The sequence below is a fragment of the Ostrinia nubilalis genome, chromosome Z (assembly GCF_963855985.1).
Source record: "Ostrinia nubilalis chromosome Z, ilOstNubi1.1, whole genome shotgun sequence".
In the NCBI taxonomy this organism is placed as follows: Eukaryota; Metazoa; Arthropoda; class Insecta; order Lepidoptera; family Crambidae; genus Ostrinia; species Ostrinia nubilalis.
The window spans coordinates 20,040,001-20,056,663 of record NC_087119.1 but is presented as its reverse complement, the minus strand read 5'-3'; the positions used below and the strand labels follow the sequence as shown (position 1 = coordinate 20,056,663).

Below are 16,663 nucleotides of genomic sequence, written 5' to 3'. Positions count from 1 at the left end.
CAAAAACTCATGAGCACAAGATGACTGTACACGTAATTATTCACGTATACAAAAATACATAATGTTGAGTTGGCTTCCGTGAATCGGCGCACACGCATGTAAGCACGTCTGTGAGTTTAAGATAATGTTTGAAAGGAAAACCTTCTAAATTATTGGCTGATAAATAACCTTTTATACTGACATAAATGAATAGAATTAATTACCTACCTAGAGTCTAGACAATTACTTATTCGCCTATTCAATATGACGTGAGGTTCTACAGGGTGGAAACGATAAGTGATCTCAGTCGATTATTTCTAAACTATACAAGATATCGAAAAACTGATTACTTATCCTGAAAGTGTTTTACGAGCTCTTTCAAACGGTATCAATGATATGCTACAGAATATACTGAATCTATCCGAAAATTTAATGTTTCTAGGTTCCACCCTGTATAATTTATTTTTTCATCTTAATTGATCTCATATGTTCTCATTAATTTCGTTAAGTCCAATGACTGAACTTTCCCCCGGGACAAGCCTGATTTTGTTTTACTCGCAGTCAAGCTGTAGATCCTAACTACTCAGGAGTTGCAGCGGTAGGACCAAAAGGTGGGAATAGTCCCGTTTAACAGATAGGTACCTACGCAGTCAAGTAATTTTATTCGTTGCATGTTTACTAGCAATACACTTAAAAGTTCGACATTAGATGAGCCATCAATGTTTTTGTGCTTCGTACCTATTCAATCTTAATCCAAGGTCTCCTCTTAATATGCAAATGCGAATCTAGGCATTATGAAATAAAACCGTGCCGTCACGTCTGGGATATTCAGACGACAGCACGTCAAGCTAAACACAGTGGCATCTTATATCTTTGTAATACAGGCTATTTTGCAACTAAAATGTATAGTATGGTAGGTACGTGTGTCTGTTCATCAAGATGCAAGTTTTGTGGAACGAAAATAAATTAGTTTCCCAACGTCATATTGTGTGTGCTCTTCATCCGTGTAGCCTGGTTATGTCGTTAGATTTGATAAAAATAATTGACGAGCGACGGCGTGCGAGTTCGCCGCCAGTGTTTCAGAATGTTGCAACAATGGTACAATGTCTTCGATAATATTGCTTCTAATTTATTGTCAACTTACTGGTCATTGCCCAGTGTATTAATTAATGTTTTAGTTTAAAGTAGAGGCACGTAGAGGGTGGGTACGACTTGTTTCAAGAAACAAAAAAGCTTGTGTGTTATGTCTGTACGAAGGAGGTTACGTCAAATTGAGCTACTTCCAGTGCCTCTTTCCAACTTTGTTCTAACACCGCTTTAAGTATAGACACAATGGAATATGCACCATTTCTTTATCAATAAATTGGTTTTAATCCCGCTGTCGGATTTCCAGGCGACTGTCTCCGCTAAATCTGTCACCCTTGTTCACACATATCAGTTTCTAGGGATGAGTGATAGAGATAGATATAGCCAAAAATACGGACGTCGCGGCGTCGTAAGGAGTAGCCCTGCTGGACTATTTCAAAGCCCGCTCCGATTTCCACGGTGGTTCCCTGGCTCGTGGCCAAGTGACCGGCATTTGGCTGAACTGGGATTAGTAACTTTGGTCAACTTTCTTTTAGTTAATAATAATAAATAAGCTCCCGAGCGTCCCGCAAATCGAGACCAAAAAAGTGACATTCGGCTAGTACAGTGGTTCTTAACCTTTAAGTCATGGGGGACCATTTTACCAAATTTCTGTCTTGTCAGGGACCACCTCATAATCGGTCAAAACAAGTTTGACTGCAAAAATCAGTTAAAAGTGGTTTTAACCAAGGTGTGCAAGTGCACTTCGTGGACCACTTGGAATGTCTCCAGGGACCACCAGTGGTCCGCGGACCACCGGTTAATTAAGAACCACTGGGCTAGTAGATGACCTACACTGAACTTTCCCACCAAACTCATTGACAGGGGGCGCCACCATCGTTCAACTAAATAGTTTCCATAGCACAAATCGGAATCAGCGATCTGGTATTGACCGTGGCGCCCCCTGTCAATGTCTCGGGTGGGAATATTCATTGTATTGGGTCTATACGAGTATTTAGTACACAGAGACCACAGAGTACGCCTTCATTTTTTTTTAGGTAGGTAGGTACTTATTATTGTAATGTTACAAGATTATTTTATTTCTTGTTTTTCTTATAATTTTTCTTTATTCGTGTTTTTATGTAATAAAAACTACAGAGGTTTTTATTTTCTACAATTTCATCATACGCATATAGCGCCATCTATTACAATCACGTTGCATTAGACAGTAGAATAGCGTGCTTTACAAGGAACCATTTAAGTATATAATTGGTAATACGTAGTATAGATGGAGCTTACAACATTTTTCATTATGATTATAAATTTTACATTCTTTTTAATTTAATAAATCACGTAATATAATACGGCCTTTTCTCTTGTAAATATTGTAACATTTTACTAATTTAAGAGTGCCATAAGAAATGTTCGGCATAACATGATTAACAAAATCATAATAATATGGATAATGTCGATGGAAGGTAAAACTTCTTAACGTTTAGGAGTTGAAGAATAATTATTTAAATATTATAAGACACGTACATACAGTTTTTAAAGTAATTCAAGTGTTTGCATTAGGTAGTCATTATCTCATGATGATGAACTGACAACAAATCCTTGTTGTTGTGGGATATATGTTGAGGGATATTTTTTTAAATATTTTTGCTAACGTATGGTACGGTTTTCACCAGTAGATAAGTGATGAAGAAGTTTTAGATATCTAGGTGTGTAATAGGTAGGTATAATAAGTAGGAGATAAACTTAGGTTTTCTTCATTTATTATCCACAACAAGAAAGCTTTTGGTCTGCGTCTTACTTGATGAAAAGCGATGATCAGAAGACCGAAGAAGGTTCACCCGGAATCCTCAACCACAGAGGAACTGACTATCTTACCTCCAACTGCCGGAACAAAACAATTAAGTTAACATTGGATAGATAATTAAATAATATTATAAATAGGGTAATTGCGCCGGTTTTCCGTCCAGCTCCTGTTTTCGTCCATTTGACCGACTTGCCACAAACAAATACGGAAAATTAGAATACAAACCTAACTTTCCGTGCAAGTTTGGACTTCTAACAATCTATAATATCTAAGTAACAGTTCTACCTGCATGAAAATGTAATTTGACAAGTAATAACTCCAAAAAAATCTACGGAAGTTGCTGCTGCACACAGGTGAATGGAAAACGTCGTCAAGTTAGAAAAAAAACGTGCCGGTAGGGAACTTTCATGGTATGTTCAATTACTGTTTTAGCTACTTTACTTAATGTTTTTGGCACGTATGTCTAATTATTAACATAATAAACACTATTTTAAGGGTTTATTAAAGTTTTTGTATAGAAATCTTAGATAATTAAGTGGACTAATACTAGCATAACAATTTTGCAAGATTTTGGTTTTCCTCCACGTGGACGGAAACCCTGTCACCTAGTTAATATTTTTAATAATCATTTTACTTCAATGGACCTACAAAATACAATGTTTTTTCTTCCAATATGATCTTTATTGCTATTACATTAAACATTTTAGTTTACGTCCACTTTTTAACAGTGATAAACCCACAAAAACCGTTAAAAAGATGTGGACGAAAACAAAAAACAGCTTTAAACGTTGTTGTGTTTTCGTCCATGACGTCATGAGCAAGCACTGGGGTGGACGAAAACCAAAATTAGCTATTCCTGTAGATTAGTTTTCGTCCATTTGTCCTTCGACCTATTGAAATATTTTCCTAAATTTAGGTAAGAAACTTATTTAAATCTTTTTGATATCATTTGAAAGCTAACAAAATTACCTTTCAAATTATATACCACAATCCATAGTTACTGTATTGTAGAATTGATTTTAAGTTAATAATTCAACTGCACCCTTTTTTCTACATAGTGGTCGAAAACTAGCGTACACTAGGACGAAAACTGATTTTTTTGGACGAAAACTAGTGAAATCGCCTCTTTTGCATAAAATATTTTTTATAAAAAAACCCGTGGTATTTACTTATTGTCATATAATATTAACGTATAGTAGACTATACAAGGACTAAAATGACATATGATACATATGAGTAAGGGTATTTTAAGTTATTCATTTCGCATCACAAAGTTGGCAACTCCGATAATTGGACGAAAACTAGCACACTTACCCTACATATAATATGATAAGTTTAATTCAGTAAATTAAACAGTAACGTTTAATACCTACCTTTCAATAACCTTAAGGATTCTAGCAACAGAATCTCATTGGATTGATGAAGCCTTGTCGGGTAGCCATTTCTATTAAAAAGTATTTTTAATCTCTTTGCGTTTTTAAGTCTGCAGACTTAGGTATGCCTTTGCTCTTTGATCGATAAAAGTCAATTAGTTGCACCAGGGTATTTCTATGAATTCTCATATTGAATTTTAAACGATTGAAGTACTTAATCTACCTTCAACATAATTGCTTTTTTCTTTTTCAGTTGGACGACGCGACCTTACAAATTTTCAAGGATGGTGACTACGGACCGTACCTTGACCTTGACTCAACGCTGGGTGAGCAGGAGGAAGAAATCGAGGGTCTTCAGGACAAGTAAGTTTCTGTAAAACATTTAATAATCCTTTTTTATAACATTTTGTTTCATAAAAAAGTACGATAGACGCATATTTGTAAAACATGCATTGGCAGGTATACCTTTTTTAGTTCACTTCTTTCAGTCGGTAAAAACTAGTGTTGTACGCTAATCGATTGACATAATAATCGAGGCCAGAGAATATTAATAACAGTAACGTTTATCGGTATTCGATACATTAGGAAACATTCTAATATTTAAATTACCTGCTTACCCGAAAGTGCATTTACTTAAACAACAGCTTTATTTCATACGTAGCTAATTACGTCGTGCACAGATTTAATCAAGGTAATTTGAATAGTTAGGGTACATGAGCCGAGTTTTATTACTTCCATATTTCATATAAATTCTGAAATTTAACTTACCCTTATTTTATAAACACAAGGAGTGAAGAATGGCGGATTTAGAGAGATCTCTATAGTTAAAATATTTTTATAACTTTAAATCAACTCGCAGATATTGGAAGTACCTATACCTTCAATCAATTTGTCGTTCAAGGGAGACAGGCTGATTATGAGATAGATTTTATAGGATTTATTCCACTCATCAGCTGGGTGAACCAATTCTGAGGTAAAGATAGGTCTCTGCATCAGTCGAATCATTTACACCTGGGTGATATTATGGTTCCTAGGAAGATACCAGAAAATCTACTTTTTTCACCCAGATAATATCAAGCAAGTGAACATAATGAAGAAATTTTAATTACATACATATTTGTTTCTCTAATTACTTTACCTGTTTTTTTAATATTTACTTAGATGATTCAGTAAGACTGTTCAAGCTCCACTAACTAAGCTGACTGTACATCCTATACTGATGCTGCCAATGAAAATTATGCCCCCTTTAGTCCCGTGAGCGGCACTTCCTGCAGGGACTCAACGTTATTTAATAACTGACGCGGAAGAAGAATGCATCATTCAATCAGGAGCAGGGCTGAACATGTGCTGAATTTTACCATTACATCTCCACAGATTAGTTTTGGGAAGTTTTTAAATCTGGAAGTAAGATCCTTTTTAGATTTGTCTGTCACACTAATGACTTTATGAGGGCTCTTAGTTACTTTTTCACGAAAAGGTAGACAGTGTAATTTCATCTCTTGCTTCTTGACCGTCATAAGGTCATTTAATTTTAATCGCCACGATTTTTTCTAATTTACTAGAGGTCTTGCTAGGGTTTCTGTTTTCTTTGATAAGCATGTTCAAATACGTAATACTGATTAATTGGATTTTTCTTGAATTACTTATACAACTTATCCCTAATTACGAGTAAATTGAATTTCTGAGTCTTTGGGAAAATTTATCTTGTTATGGGGTATCGTTATTGCTATAACATCTGAGAATACAACCCTAGTGGCAGACCACAGGCCGACGCGTAACGAGCCCTTTAAAGCTAGGCTAGCTAGATTTCCACGGAAATCTGATTGATAAAGCCTATAAAGTCAAAAAGTAGGTAGTATAGTAGTAGTAGTAGGTAACATCATCATTATTTTCTTGTTGCACAATTTTTATTTACTTATTTTGTGTGCTTCCTCTTCAGACCTCCGGATCAAGACGGTCCAATTTTTCACCACGGAGGAGTTCTACCTTAATGCCTTTCTGTTTACTTATTATACCAACATCATTAATATTTTTTAATTTTTATCGTGCGTAGATCAGGTCATCGTACGAGATCCCAAAATAGTTTGCACTGAATTCGACACATGTAGATTTATTCAGGTTACTGTTGACCGGGTAATCCAAGACATTTGTATGTGGTTCCATGCGAATTCTTATAAATTCCATTTGATAAACATGAGTGGAGGAATAATTTGGGCCAAGTTGATGGACGTTGAAACCTGTATGGCAACTGTAATTTATTTTTGTAAGACTAGCCTAAGATATTATTTATCATTTATTAATTTATATCAATCTGCTCCTGACTGTGACCCTGGTACCTATATTAATACTGCTAGGTGGTGTAGACCTTATTGGACGTACATCGGCATGATTCTCATAAAGATGATAAATGTAAATATAGGTAAGTTCCTTAATGGTGTAACTTCTCTTAAACAGACCTTGGTCTTCACTATTGAGGTTTGTATGTATTGGAAGTCATGCTGCTGCCTGCATAGGAGTTGCAGCAATGGAATAAAGCTTTAGTTTACATTTGACTTTCAATATATCAATTTAATCCTTCGACTAGCTTACATATTATAGCGGTCACCGGGGTTAATAGGTACAAATACAAAACAAAACTACACACATTACTTTCGTCGCGTGCGCTTCCGAAGCAATTGAGGGCTCCCAGTCGAAACGTGTTACACCTATTTCCGAATAAAAAGTAAGCAATTTCTAAACGAAAATCTGATTTGCTGTCTATGTCTACAAACATAAGAGCAAAATGTTCGAACATTCGTTTCTTTCTACGTTGGAAGGTCATGGTTTAAGATTCGCCCAAACGTGCGCGATGGCGATGGCGATCAGATGTCGTGTATGATTAACTAGCGATCGCGATCGCGTGAATCTCGTTTTACCCCCTTAGGGGTGGAGTTTCATAAAACCCTTTCTTAGCGGATGCCTACGTCATAACATCTATCTGCATGCCTCAGCCCGATTCGTCCAGAGGTTTGGGCTGTGCGTTAAAAGATCACTATGTCAGTCTGTCAGTCAGTCAGTCAGTCAGTCACGTTTGAGTTATATACTCGTATATATTTAGATTTGTTTGTAGCAATGACTTCACACCATCGCCATTGCCATCGCCGCCGCGATCTGCTCGCGTTGGTTTGGTCGAAGCTTTACGATTAATGTAAATTGTTTCTCTTCAAGAACATAATTAATTTACAAAGAAAAAAACAGACAAGAACTTAAAGCTTACATAGGTACCTACCTCATAGGAGAAATAATTACTTAATGCAGATGAGGTTTACACGTTACTTATTAAAATAACTGTCAGTTTAGGCAAAATAATTAAAAACCTTTACCTACTAGCAACTTTAAATAACAAGGAATTATGGATTAAAATCTATTGTTGTGGCCAATATCTATGTAACTGTTAAGACTATTATGTAAATATATTTGTATTCGAGTAAGTAGTTATGTGTTTGAAAAGTAGGTATTATAAATGTTATTTATCAAACTTAAATATGATGACGTTGAATCTTTTCCAAACTTTATAACACTAGAGCTATTTCGTAATAGTTCGATATATTATGTAGAAAGCCAAGAAAACTGATAAAGGCGAAATCGTGAGTGTTTCGCTAACAAATGTTTTTTAACCTGAGTTTCAATCGCGATGAGCAGAATGCAGCAAAAACTAAGGTCTCATTAAACAATGAACTAATACTACGATCATGGTGCTTATACAGTGTGTGTTTTCTTTGGAACATCTCTAAAGCATTCTAGTTGGTGCCCATTGCAAATTCAAAGTAAAAGCCAAAATTTCTTTATTTTCGTACACTATTAAATAATGCTCTAATAGAATAAATAAAATAAAAACGTTTTAATAAATAGAATAAAAGTTACTTATCTACTTTGTGACTGTTTACTTTCCACTAATAATGAGCTACGCTTTAAAAAATTGAAAATCGACTGTTCTCGGTTATACGTTTTAAGACACCGACCAATTATGGTCAATTAAAAAAACATATCTGAAATCTAGGCTTAGCAAGGGCCTTAAAAGCTAAAAAAGGCCTAGGTGAAAAGCTTCCTTTACTTTTGTGTAAAATGATATTTATTCTTTCAAATTGGAGTTGCCAAATTTAAAAATGGGCTAATACGATCCGATTTGCGACTAGTGATGTGCTTGCATCTGATGCTTGGTAATTATGTTATCGCATTCAATTGAGCGCGCGTATCCTCAGTCTCATCCAGACGACGTCCGGGGACGGAGCGCGCCCTCGAGTTCAAGCCCGGTGATTGCAAAACAACCCGTAAGTTCGTAATTTTAAAATTTACTTCTATGTGGCAATTAAACATAAATATCCATGATAACAATTTCATTGTTCAAGGCCAAAAAAGTTTCATGGATTTTTTTAACGAATCCAAAAACTTGAAAATGAGGGTAAATACGTTCGTAATCTAATGGAGGTTCAAATTATTAAAATTAATTATTAGACATTGAACCATTAGTTAATTTGATTATACATGCAACTGTCCAAAATTAATCCTACTTAGATAATATCGAGTACAATGCTCGGTGCAGCCTTGATCTTAAACTAGGTGAGTTAAAATAATACGAATATATCTCAGAATAGGTAATGTTCATGTTTCCTTTATTATTGTAATTATTTTATGGAAATCTGTTAACAATATTAAAGCTGTAGTGAATTTATTCCATCGGGTCAAGGAAAAATCATGATTTCATTTCCAAATAACCCGGTAGGCTATCACCTGTAGGTAGCTTCTTACCGCGAACTGACCTGATTGTATTTTGTAATCAGATCCAAATCTATACTAATATTATAAAGCTGAAGAGTTTCTTTGTTTGTTTACTTGAACGCGCTAATCTCCGGAACTACTGTTCCGATTAGAAAAATTCTTTCAGTGTTAGATAGCCCATTTATCGAGGAAGGCTATAGGCTATACAACATCACGCTACGATCAATAGGAGCAGAGCAATAATGAAAAATTTGGTTTTCACGCGCACGAAGTCGCGGGCACAGCTAGTTCAAATAATAATAATATTCTATGAGATGGGTAGGAGTTAGAACATCCGGCGTAGGACTATACTGGTCATTCAGTTCTGCTAAATACCTTAATAAAGGTAGGTGTTAAAGTATCGACGTGTAAAATATTTATGATCATTTTTTTCATTATAAATAAATCTTCAATCAACAGCTCAGCCTAAAGGTTCGGCCAAACCAACGCGATCACACGCGATCAACCGGCGTGCAGCGATGGCGACCAGAAATGCATTGATCGCCATCGCTGCACGCCGGCTGATCGCGTTGGTTTGGCCAAACCTTTAGTGGCATTCGTTTCTGTTAAAAAATGTGGATATTTTTTATAGGTGTATAATTTTCCAAGTTTTTCTTTTGTGTATCAGCTACCCGAAAATTAATTTAACTAAGATTTTTGGCTTTCCTTTTTTATACTTTAACACCTAATATTCATGTTTTTGTTCCAAGAGTAATTTAGTAATTTATTTTTAAATCAACTTTTCATTCTTTTTCATAGAATGCACGTATAGTGTTTCAGTGTTTGGTAAAAGGAATAGGTATTCAGACAATCTTAACTTACACAAAGGCTAAACCTTTTTAAATGCATTTTTCTTTTTTTTTATATTGCTGAACAATGGTATCTAATTATGATACCTACCTACCTATTTCTAGTCTAAGAATGATAAAAAGCTTCTTTTGATAATTTTAATTTTTACCGTTACTAACGTTTTGTTAAAATGGTTTTAATTTATCAAAATCCGTTCAGTAGTTTTGTGTGAAAGAGTAACATACATAAATTCATACAAACTTTCGCATTTATTAAAAACATTGACATAGTTCGAATTTGAGCGCGCTTCGAGTGTCGAGGGGGTTGACGTTTGAACCACCCGCTTTGAATCCGATGCTTACGGGCATTTATCTCCGCGGAATACATAAAAAATCAATAGAACTGAAACACCCACGTTATATTGGTGACATTAAGAAATATTTTACATTCGACATTGGCTGAAATAAACCTACCAAAGAGGTTTTGTTGTCACTAAACCAAAAATTCCTGTCGTATTTTACAAAAGCACTCGTAATTGCAACGGGTATGTTACATATGCAAATCCGTATAGATGCACCTTAAAAGCCTTGAACTTGTGCTTAGCTGCCTTAGGTATAAGACAACGCACTATATTGGACCAATGAATAATATTACGTGGTATTACTAATTCAACGGCCTCACTGAGGCTTAGTGCTTCGAGTAACCAAGCAAGTTCCTTAGTAAACAGATAGACGTCTCAACAAGAAGGAGTAGGCAGGTACTTATAGTTTTAACATTAGCTAGCGGCGCTTCTAACTTGCCAAATGTTTGTTTCGAAGTGCTGGTAGGGCAAAAATATAATAATGAGACAAGAAAAGGCTAAATAGTCTAAGTACTCTAACAAATAAATATATTCTTGAAGTTTGATTTTGTCTAACTTATTAGTAATCTGTGATGCGTCTAGGCCTTATTTTGGGCAGTTGCAATGTGTTTAATTTGCGATAGACGATTCAAATAAAACACAGGCTGTATAAATAACAGCATTGTCAATGGCAGGGAAAATGAACTCGCTCACACGCTCGGAATCCTCCGAGACGAGCGTGGTGGGCGCGCGCGAATTGAGCATCAGCCGATCTTCGTTCGATTCGGGAATTGCGGACGACGATGGACACGTGAAGTCAAAAATCGTCTCCGACACCGAAGATGATATTATTATGTCCGATGCTGAGGATTTAACGGATTTCGAATTTGACTTCGGATTTGAAGAGTAAGTTGTACAAGGCTCTGTGTTTTTTTATTTAAAATTGTGTATTATTTTTCCAGTTGTTGGGATCGTCTTCTCTTCTATCTTGAAGGATTATTTATAAATTCATCAATGACAAATCGTTACAATTACAATTTATTTTCCAAAACTAACTAAACTGGTTTCTATTCCTAGGATTATGCATGTCTCTAAATACTGAAATTACTAATTATATCATTTTATTACTTAATTAGCTAAACCAGCAGAAAAATAGTCAAATCTTTCGAATTATTTAGCTAGTTCATGAAGTAGACTGTGTTATAATTCTAACGCCATTAATTTTGAATTAGGTTACCCAATTTTAAATTCTTTATTATATTCGTGTATGTAATCTTAATAAATATTAATCTTAGGCATCTTCACTTTTAATACGGAAGTTCTAATTAATTACTTGAGGCCTTGCTGTTATTCTGTTTTGTCATTGAAATACGATTAGTTATTACAAGTATTCCATTTTTAGAAGTATGTAGTCGTAGTTAGTTTAGAAGAAAAGGAAGGAACTAAAGTATAAACCTACCTTCATCTTTTGAGTTACGAAGTAAAGATGACAGAAAAAGTTTAAAACCTGTTAAAATGCACATCACAGACCGTGCAATAACTTGCCTAAAATATGGCATTGGCATAAAAACTAACGATACAAATCTAAGGAAATTTATATAAACTGACATTGAAAATGTTTAATACATTTTTGATTGTTTAGTCAAAGCCTACCGTGTTGAAAGGCTGCTCGTGCAGCAACGTATTGCAAAGATATTTTCATGATATTTTTGAAGTATGCGGGCGAGTGATCAGTGTGTTTTCGGAAACAGTTTAATAAAACATAATTATTATAATTATACAGGGTGTAAACAGGTGGCAAACACGTAAACAATAATTTCAGATCAATTTTGCTGATTCATATTTTATTAACTGTATTGTTCCTGTATTTTCGAGCATCCATTTATTGTATTTCCTTAGAACTCTATATTTTGATGATTAACCTTCGTTCGGCCAAATGACGTCCAACGCTGGACAAAGGCCTCCCCCAAACCCTCTTAACCTTATTCAAAAATGTTTATTTCATTAGAAAATGAATCATTTTTTATACGGAGTAAAAAATTTATTATTTAATACATGACAAAACTCCGTTTGGATATTTTGCTATTTACCAGGAAGTGAAGTTTTAAGTTAAATTATATTTACAAAATTTTAACCAAAATTTGACATTACATGTCAAATTTTGGTTTATTACCCGTGATATTTGGTGATTAGGTTTATTCCCCGTGAAAGTGTTTGAAAATCCATCTTCTGTATTCTGTATTTACACCTTGCATTCTGTAGCATAGTGAAGGGATTACAAATTCATGGAAATCTATACTCTGACTTACATTACATGGAGGCTGACAGGTAAATGCTAGCTAAGTTAATTTATCGGCACAATAATACCACTGAAATATTAGATTTACGCCCGTATTCACAAACATTACTATGAGGTCTCACAGTGTGCGTGGACGCACAGGGTGACACGTGAACTAATCACAGAGCTCTATTCAATGCTTTGCGTTCGATTTGCTGTTTCACTTAAAGCAAGCATCTTTGTGAATACGGTCGTTACACATTTGTAGGCTGAGCCTTATGGTTGCGCTTATTTCGACTTAAGGGTAGTAGGTACTTAACAATTAATAATCACATTAGTTTGATTATTCATTTTGATATCATAATATCGTTTTATCAGAATTTATTTATAGCTTTTTTGGAATATAAACACTGCAGCACTAAAATCTTTTAATATAATATAAACATCTCATGTATGTTTTCAATGTCTGTTTAAAAGTAAATAAAGACTTTTTTAATGTTGATAACCTGAAGGTTACGAGAAAACAAATGATGAATAGACCCTGATTTTTCTTTTCTGCTCTTATTAAAATGTGGTGTTTATTAATAATGTAGTACATATGTTATTATTCACCCATTAGTTTATTTGCAGGGCATCAGTTCCAAAGTCTGGCTGAGTTAGGTAGTTTTCAAGTTCATTTTAAAAACATGTCACCGAAAATTTTGAGAGTAGTTTGATTTATTAAAGCCCTTTATGAAAGCCAAAACTTTGAAGCTCCGAATATACGTATCTTTTGACGTGCTTTAACAAGTGCAGCAGTTACCCCACGTGGGATGTAATCAGAATCGGCCGCGTTCCCCTTCTGACCCTGACTGGAAGTAATCGTTTATGTACTAGGATATCTGCCAATGTCTATAGTTTAGTTTGTTACCGCAAAAAAAATATTTTCTAGAAAATAGACCACAAAAACGTTAGGGTAAAAGATTTTTATGGAGGTCTTATCAATGTAATTTCTTTAAAAATAATAATAATTTAAAAATTAACGGGATTATTAGTAATTTGTACAAATTACTAATATTCTTTATAAAAAAAGCAAGTAAATTTTATTTTATTCACCAATTCAATAATAATTTTAATACACATTATTTTTTATACATTGCAGTCGCAAAAATGCGCTCGTCTTGCGTACCCAGTTGCCCGTGCGGGTGCACGCTATTATTGGTAAGTGAATATTGCTTGTAATCAATATTGTACAGTATATAAAAAACTTTCACGATAATTTAGTAAAATCAGTAAAAAATAGTTACATTTTCGCTGAGTAGTCGACACTCGAGAGCAAGCACACATTGGTAAAGGAAGGAAACAGCAGATTTATTTGGATTTCATTTTTGGTCCCATTGTTGTTCTTAATCATGATAATTATTATATTAAAATTTGTACAATCATTCATTACTCAACCTATTTAACAGTACGTAATATGGACCTACCTATAATATTTTTTAATAAGTACCACAAATATTTTACAATATCTACAAGGTACAATTGTTGACTTAGTAACGGGTCGCGAAATTATAACTGAACTAAATAAACGTAGACTATTGGCCCAATTGAAAAGTTTCGGTTTCAAAACAATAGGAAACACCACCAGTACATTTGTATTGTGTTTCAACTTAAGTACGAGTCCTGCGTCAGTGACTAGTGGCCTCGGCAAAAGTTTTGTTAGCTGGATGCAGTTCTAAGTATTCGGCGCTATAGTTGGTTTAATGGTTATTTTTATGAATATTGAGTTTCTTATTTCAGCTGTGACATTGAAACTCTTTGTTTTATTTTCCAGAAAAACTGCTCCACAGTCAAGGACGTGAGCTGCGCCGAGCGCTCTTCTCTCTCAAGCAGATCCTGCAATCAGACAAAGATCTGGTCCACGACTTTGTCGCCAATAAAGGCCTGGACTGCCTCATGCAAGTCGGGAACTTGGATGATCAAAATTATATTGACTACATACTTCGCGCGCTTGGTCAGGTAAATATCTTTCTTTACTCCTACATATATTACATTCCAAAAATAAGGTGTAAAATTAATTATTTAATTTAATAAACGCATTCAATTTTAAGTATAATTTATATAAAAAAAACGAATTTTTTTTTCTGAATCCAAAGTCTTTGGCCAATGTTTTGATGGTACAATTAAAAATTATTGTTAACTCATAGTAACGAGTCGCGAAATTAAATTGATGTGCTATAATTTTCAGATCCTCCTCTATGTAGACGGCATGCATGGAGTTATGGGTCACAAGCGCTGCATCCAATGGCTATACACATTAATATGCAGCAAATTTCGTCACGTCGTAAAAACTGCTCTCAAACTCCTCGTCGTTTTCGTCGAATACACTGATAAGAACTCCATTCTTCTGATTGAGGCCATCAATGTTGTCGACAGCTCCAATGGCAGGTCCCCTTGGTATAATATCATGAAGATCCTTCAAGACATCGACGCATCAGACACTGAACTCCTCATCTACGCTACCACGCTTATAAACATTTGCCTAAACAACGTACCTGACCGGGACATGTACTATGATCAGGTTGACGCGCTCCAGGATCAAGGGATGGATGAGATCATACAGCTTTACATGACAAAACAAGGGACCGATTTGGATCTTTTGAGGCAGTTACAAATCTTTGAAGCTGTTTTACTTTTGGAGGATGGAGATGACAGTGGAACGGCAATGAAGTATGTAGTTATTACTATTATTCTAAATTATTACCTACTTATATGTTTCTATGTACTTTTTAGTAAATTGAATGTTCTTTATAGGCAATTGGATGAGTCTATAATTAATTCAGTGAGACGTCGGGGCTTGAACTTAAATACATCCGAAAGAAGAAGGTCAAAGAAACGGAATATGAAAGACAAAGGTATGTAATTTCCTGTAACTTCCGTACATAAGTATAATGTTTATATTAAATTGGTGTTTTAAATGTTCTACCAACATTGAATTTTATAGATTGTTGTTTGGCATGTTCTTTCTTATTGTGTGCATCTACTATGATTGTGTGTGCCTATGGAATGATGTTTTAAAATCTTTTTGTACCTGTGTATATAGACATTTACAAATGTGCGTTGTTAGCCTCATAATTTTTAATTTCGAAATTAAAAGAAACTATGAAAGTTCAACTGTAACGTTCCATTTTTTAATAAATTAATTACTTTAAGGTTTAATCGAATCGGTCTTTATTTTGGGTATTAAATATTTAAATGTAGGTTTAATGGACGCTTAACTATGTGAATCCTAAAATGTTTCGTAGTTTTCGTATAATTTCGAATCAGGCTAACCATGCACTTACAAGATTCATAGTTATTTTGTAATCTGTAATTTTTGATAAACATCAAAGTTTGAACTGTTTTATATTTTCAATTCATTTAAAAAAATAACAAAAAAATGGAATTTCGTCAAGCTTAGCCGATTAATGTCTTGTGGCATTTTACTAACAATCAACAGTGAAAGTCCCAGTCATCGTACATTCAGAACCCAAGCCTAAAATCGCAAATAACAATCGCCCACAATTCTTGCCATCGATCCTTGAGAATAACAAAGAGAGTAAAGAACTAAGCACAGCGCTGAGAAGAAGGCGAGACAGATACGCAAGACAGGCGCACCACATCATACAACAGCAGGAGCTTTTGAACAACTCCAACGGAATATACAACGGACTCTTTGGAAACACAAATGGTGCTTATAACTCGACAAATGGAAACATCACGTCATCTAACACTAATTACACAAATGGATCATACATGAATACTCACAGTTACCAAATTATAAACGAAAGCAACGACCATTATTATAATGGAAACTGCATAAAAGCTCACGAAGACGACGCTTACATTAACAGAACAGTAAAGAACCTAAACTTAGCAGACGTATTAATCAATGGTTTGTTAATTAGAAGATCAGTATTCGCGCTAATCACCCATTTTTATCATATCTTTGGCACCTGCTTTCCGTTTGGCTCTCTAAGTGTTATATTCTTTGTTTGATTTCTGCTTCCGTTTTTATATTTTTGTTTTCTAGCTTGTAGATGTTGTTGTAAACTATTTACAGGAAATCAAAGATATACAGCTGGTTTAAAACAAAGAATACAAAATGGGACTTTGGGACACAGTGTAACTGCAGTTGATGCCTTAACAGTTATAAGGCAAAAACAACTAGATGATACTCCTGAAAAAGATGACCGGGGAATTTT

At 34.7% G+C, this 16,663-nt stretch overlaps 1 protein-coding gene across 1 annotated transcript in view; it reads left to right on the top strand.

Moving 5' to 3' along the window:
- Window positions 1–16,663, top strand: part of LOC135086796 (FH1/FH2 domain-containing protein 3) — a 61,271-nt gene that overhangs the window by 35,685 nt on the left and 8,923 nt on the right. Inside the window, exons 3-9 of the mRNA XM_063981589.1 lie at window positions 4,490–4,599; window positions 13,582–13,640; window positions 14,254–14,438; window positions 14,668–15,149; window positions 15,234–15,334; window positions 15,919–16,353; window positions 16,522–16,663. The exon at window positions 16,522–16,663 is cut by the window's right edge and continues 149 nt beyond it. Of these exons, the coding sequence (XP_063837659.1) occupies window positions 4,490–4,599; window positions 13,582–13,640; window positions 14,254–14,438; window positions 14,668–15,149; window positions 15,234–15,334; window positions 15,919–16,353; window positions 16,522–16,663 (1,514 nt within the window). The remainder of the gene's footprint in view (window positions 1–4,489; window positions 4,600–13,581; window positions 13,641–14,253; window positions 14,439–14,667; window positions 15,150–15,233; window positions 15,335–15,918; window positions 16,354–16,521) is intronic.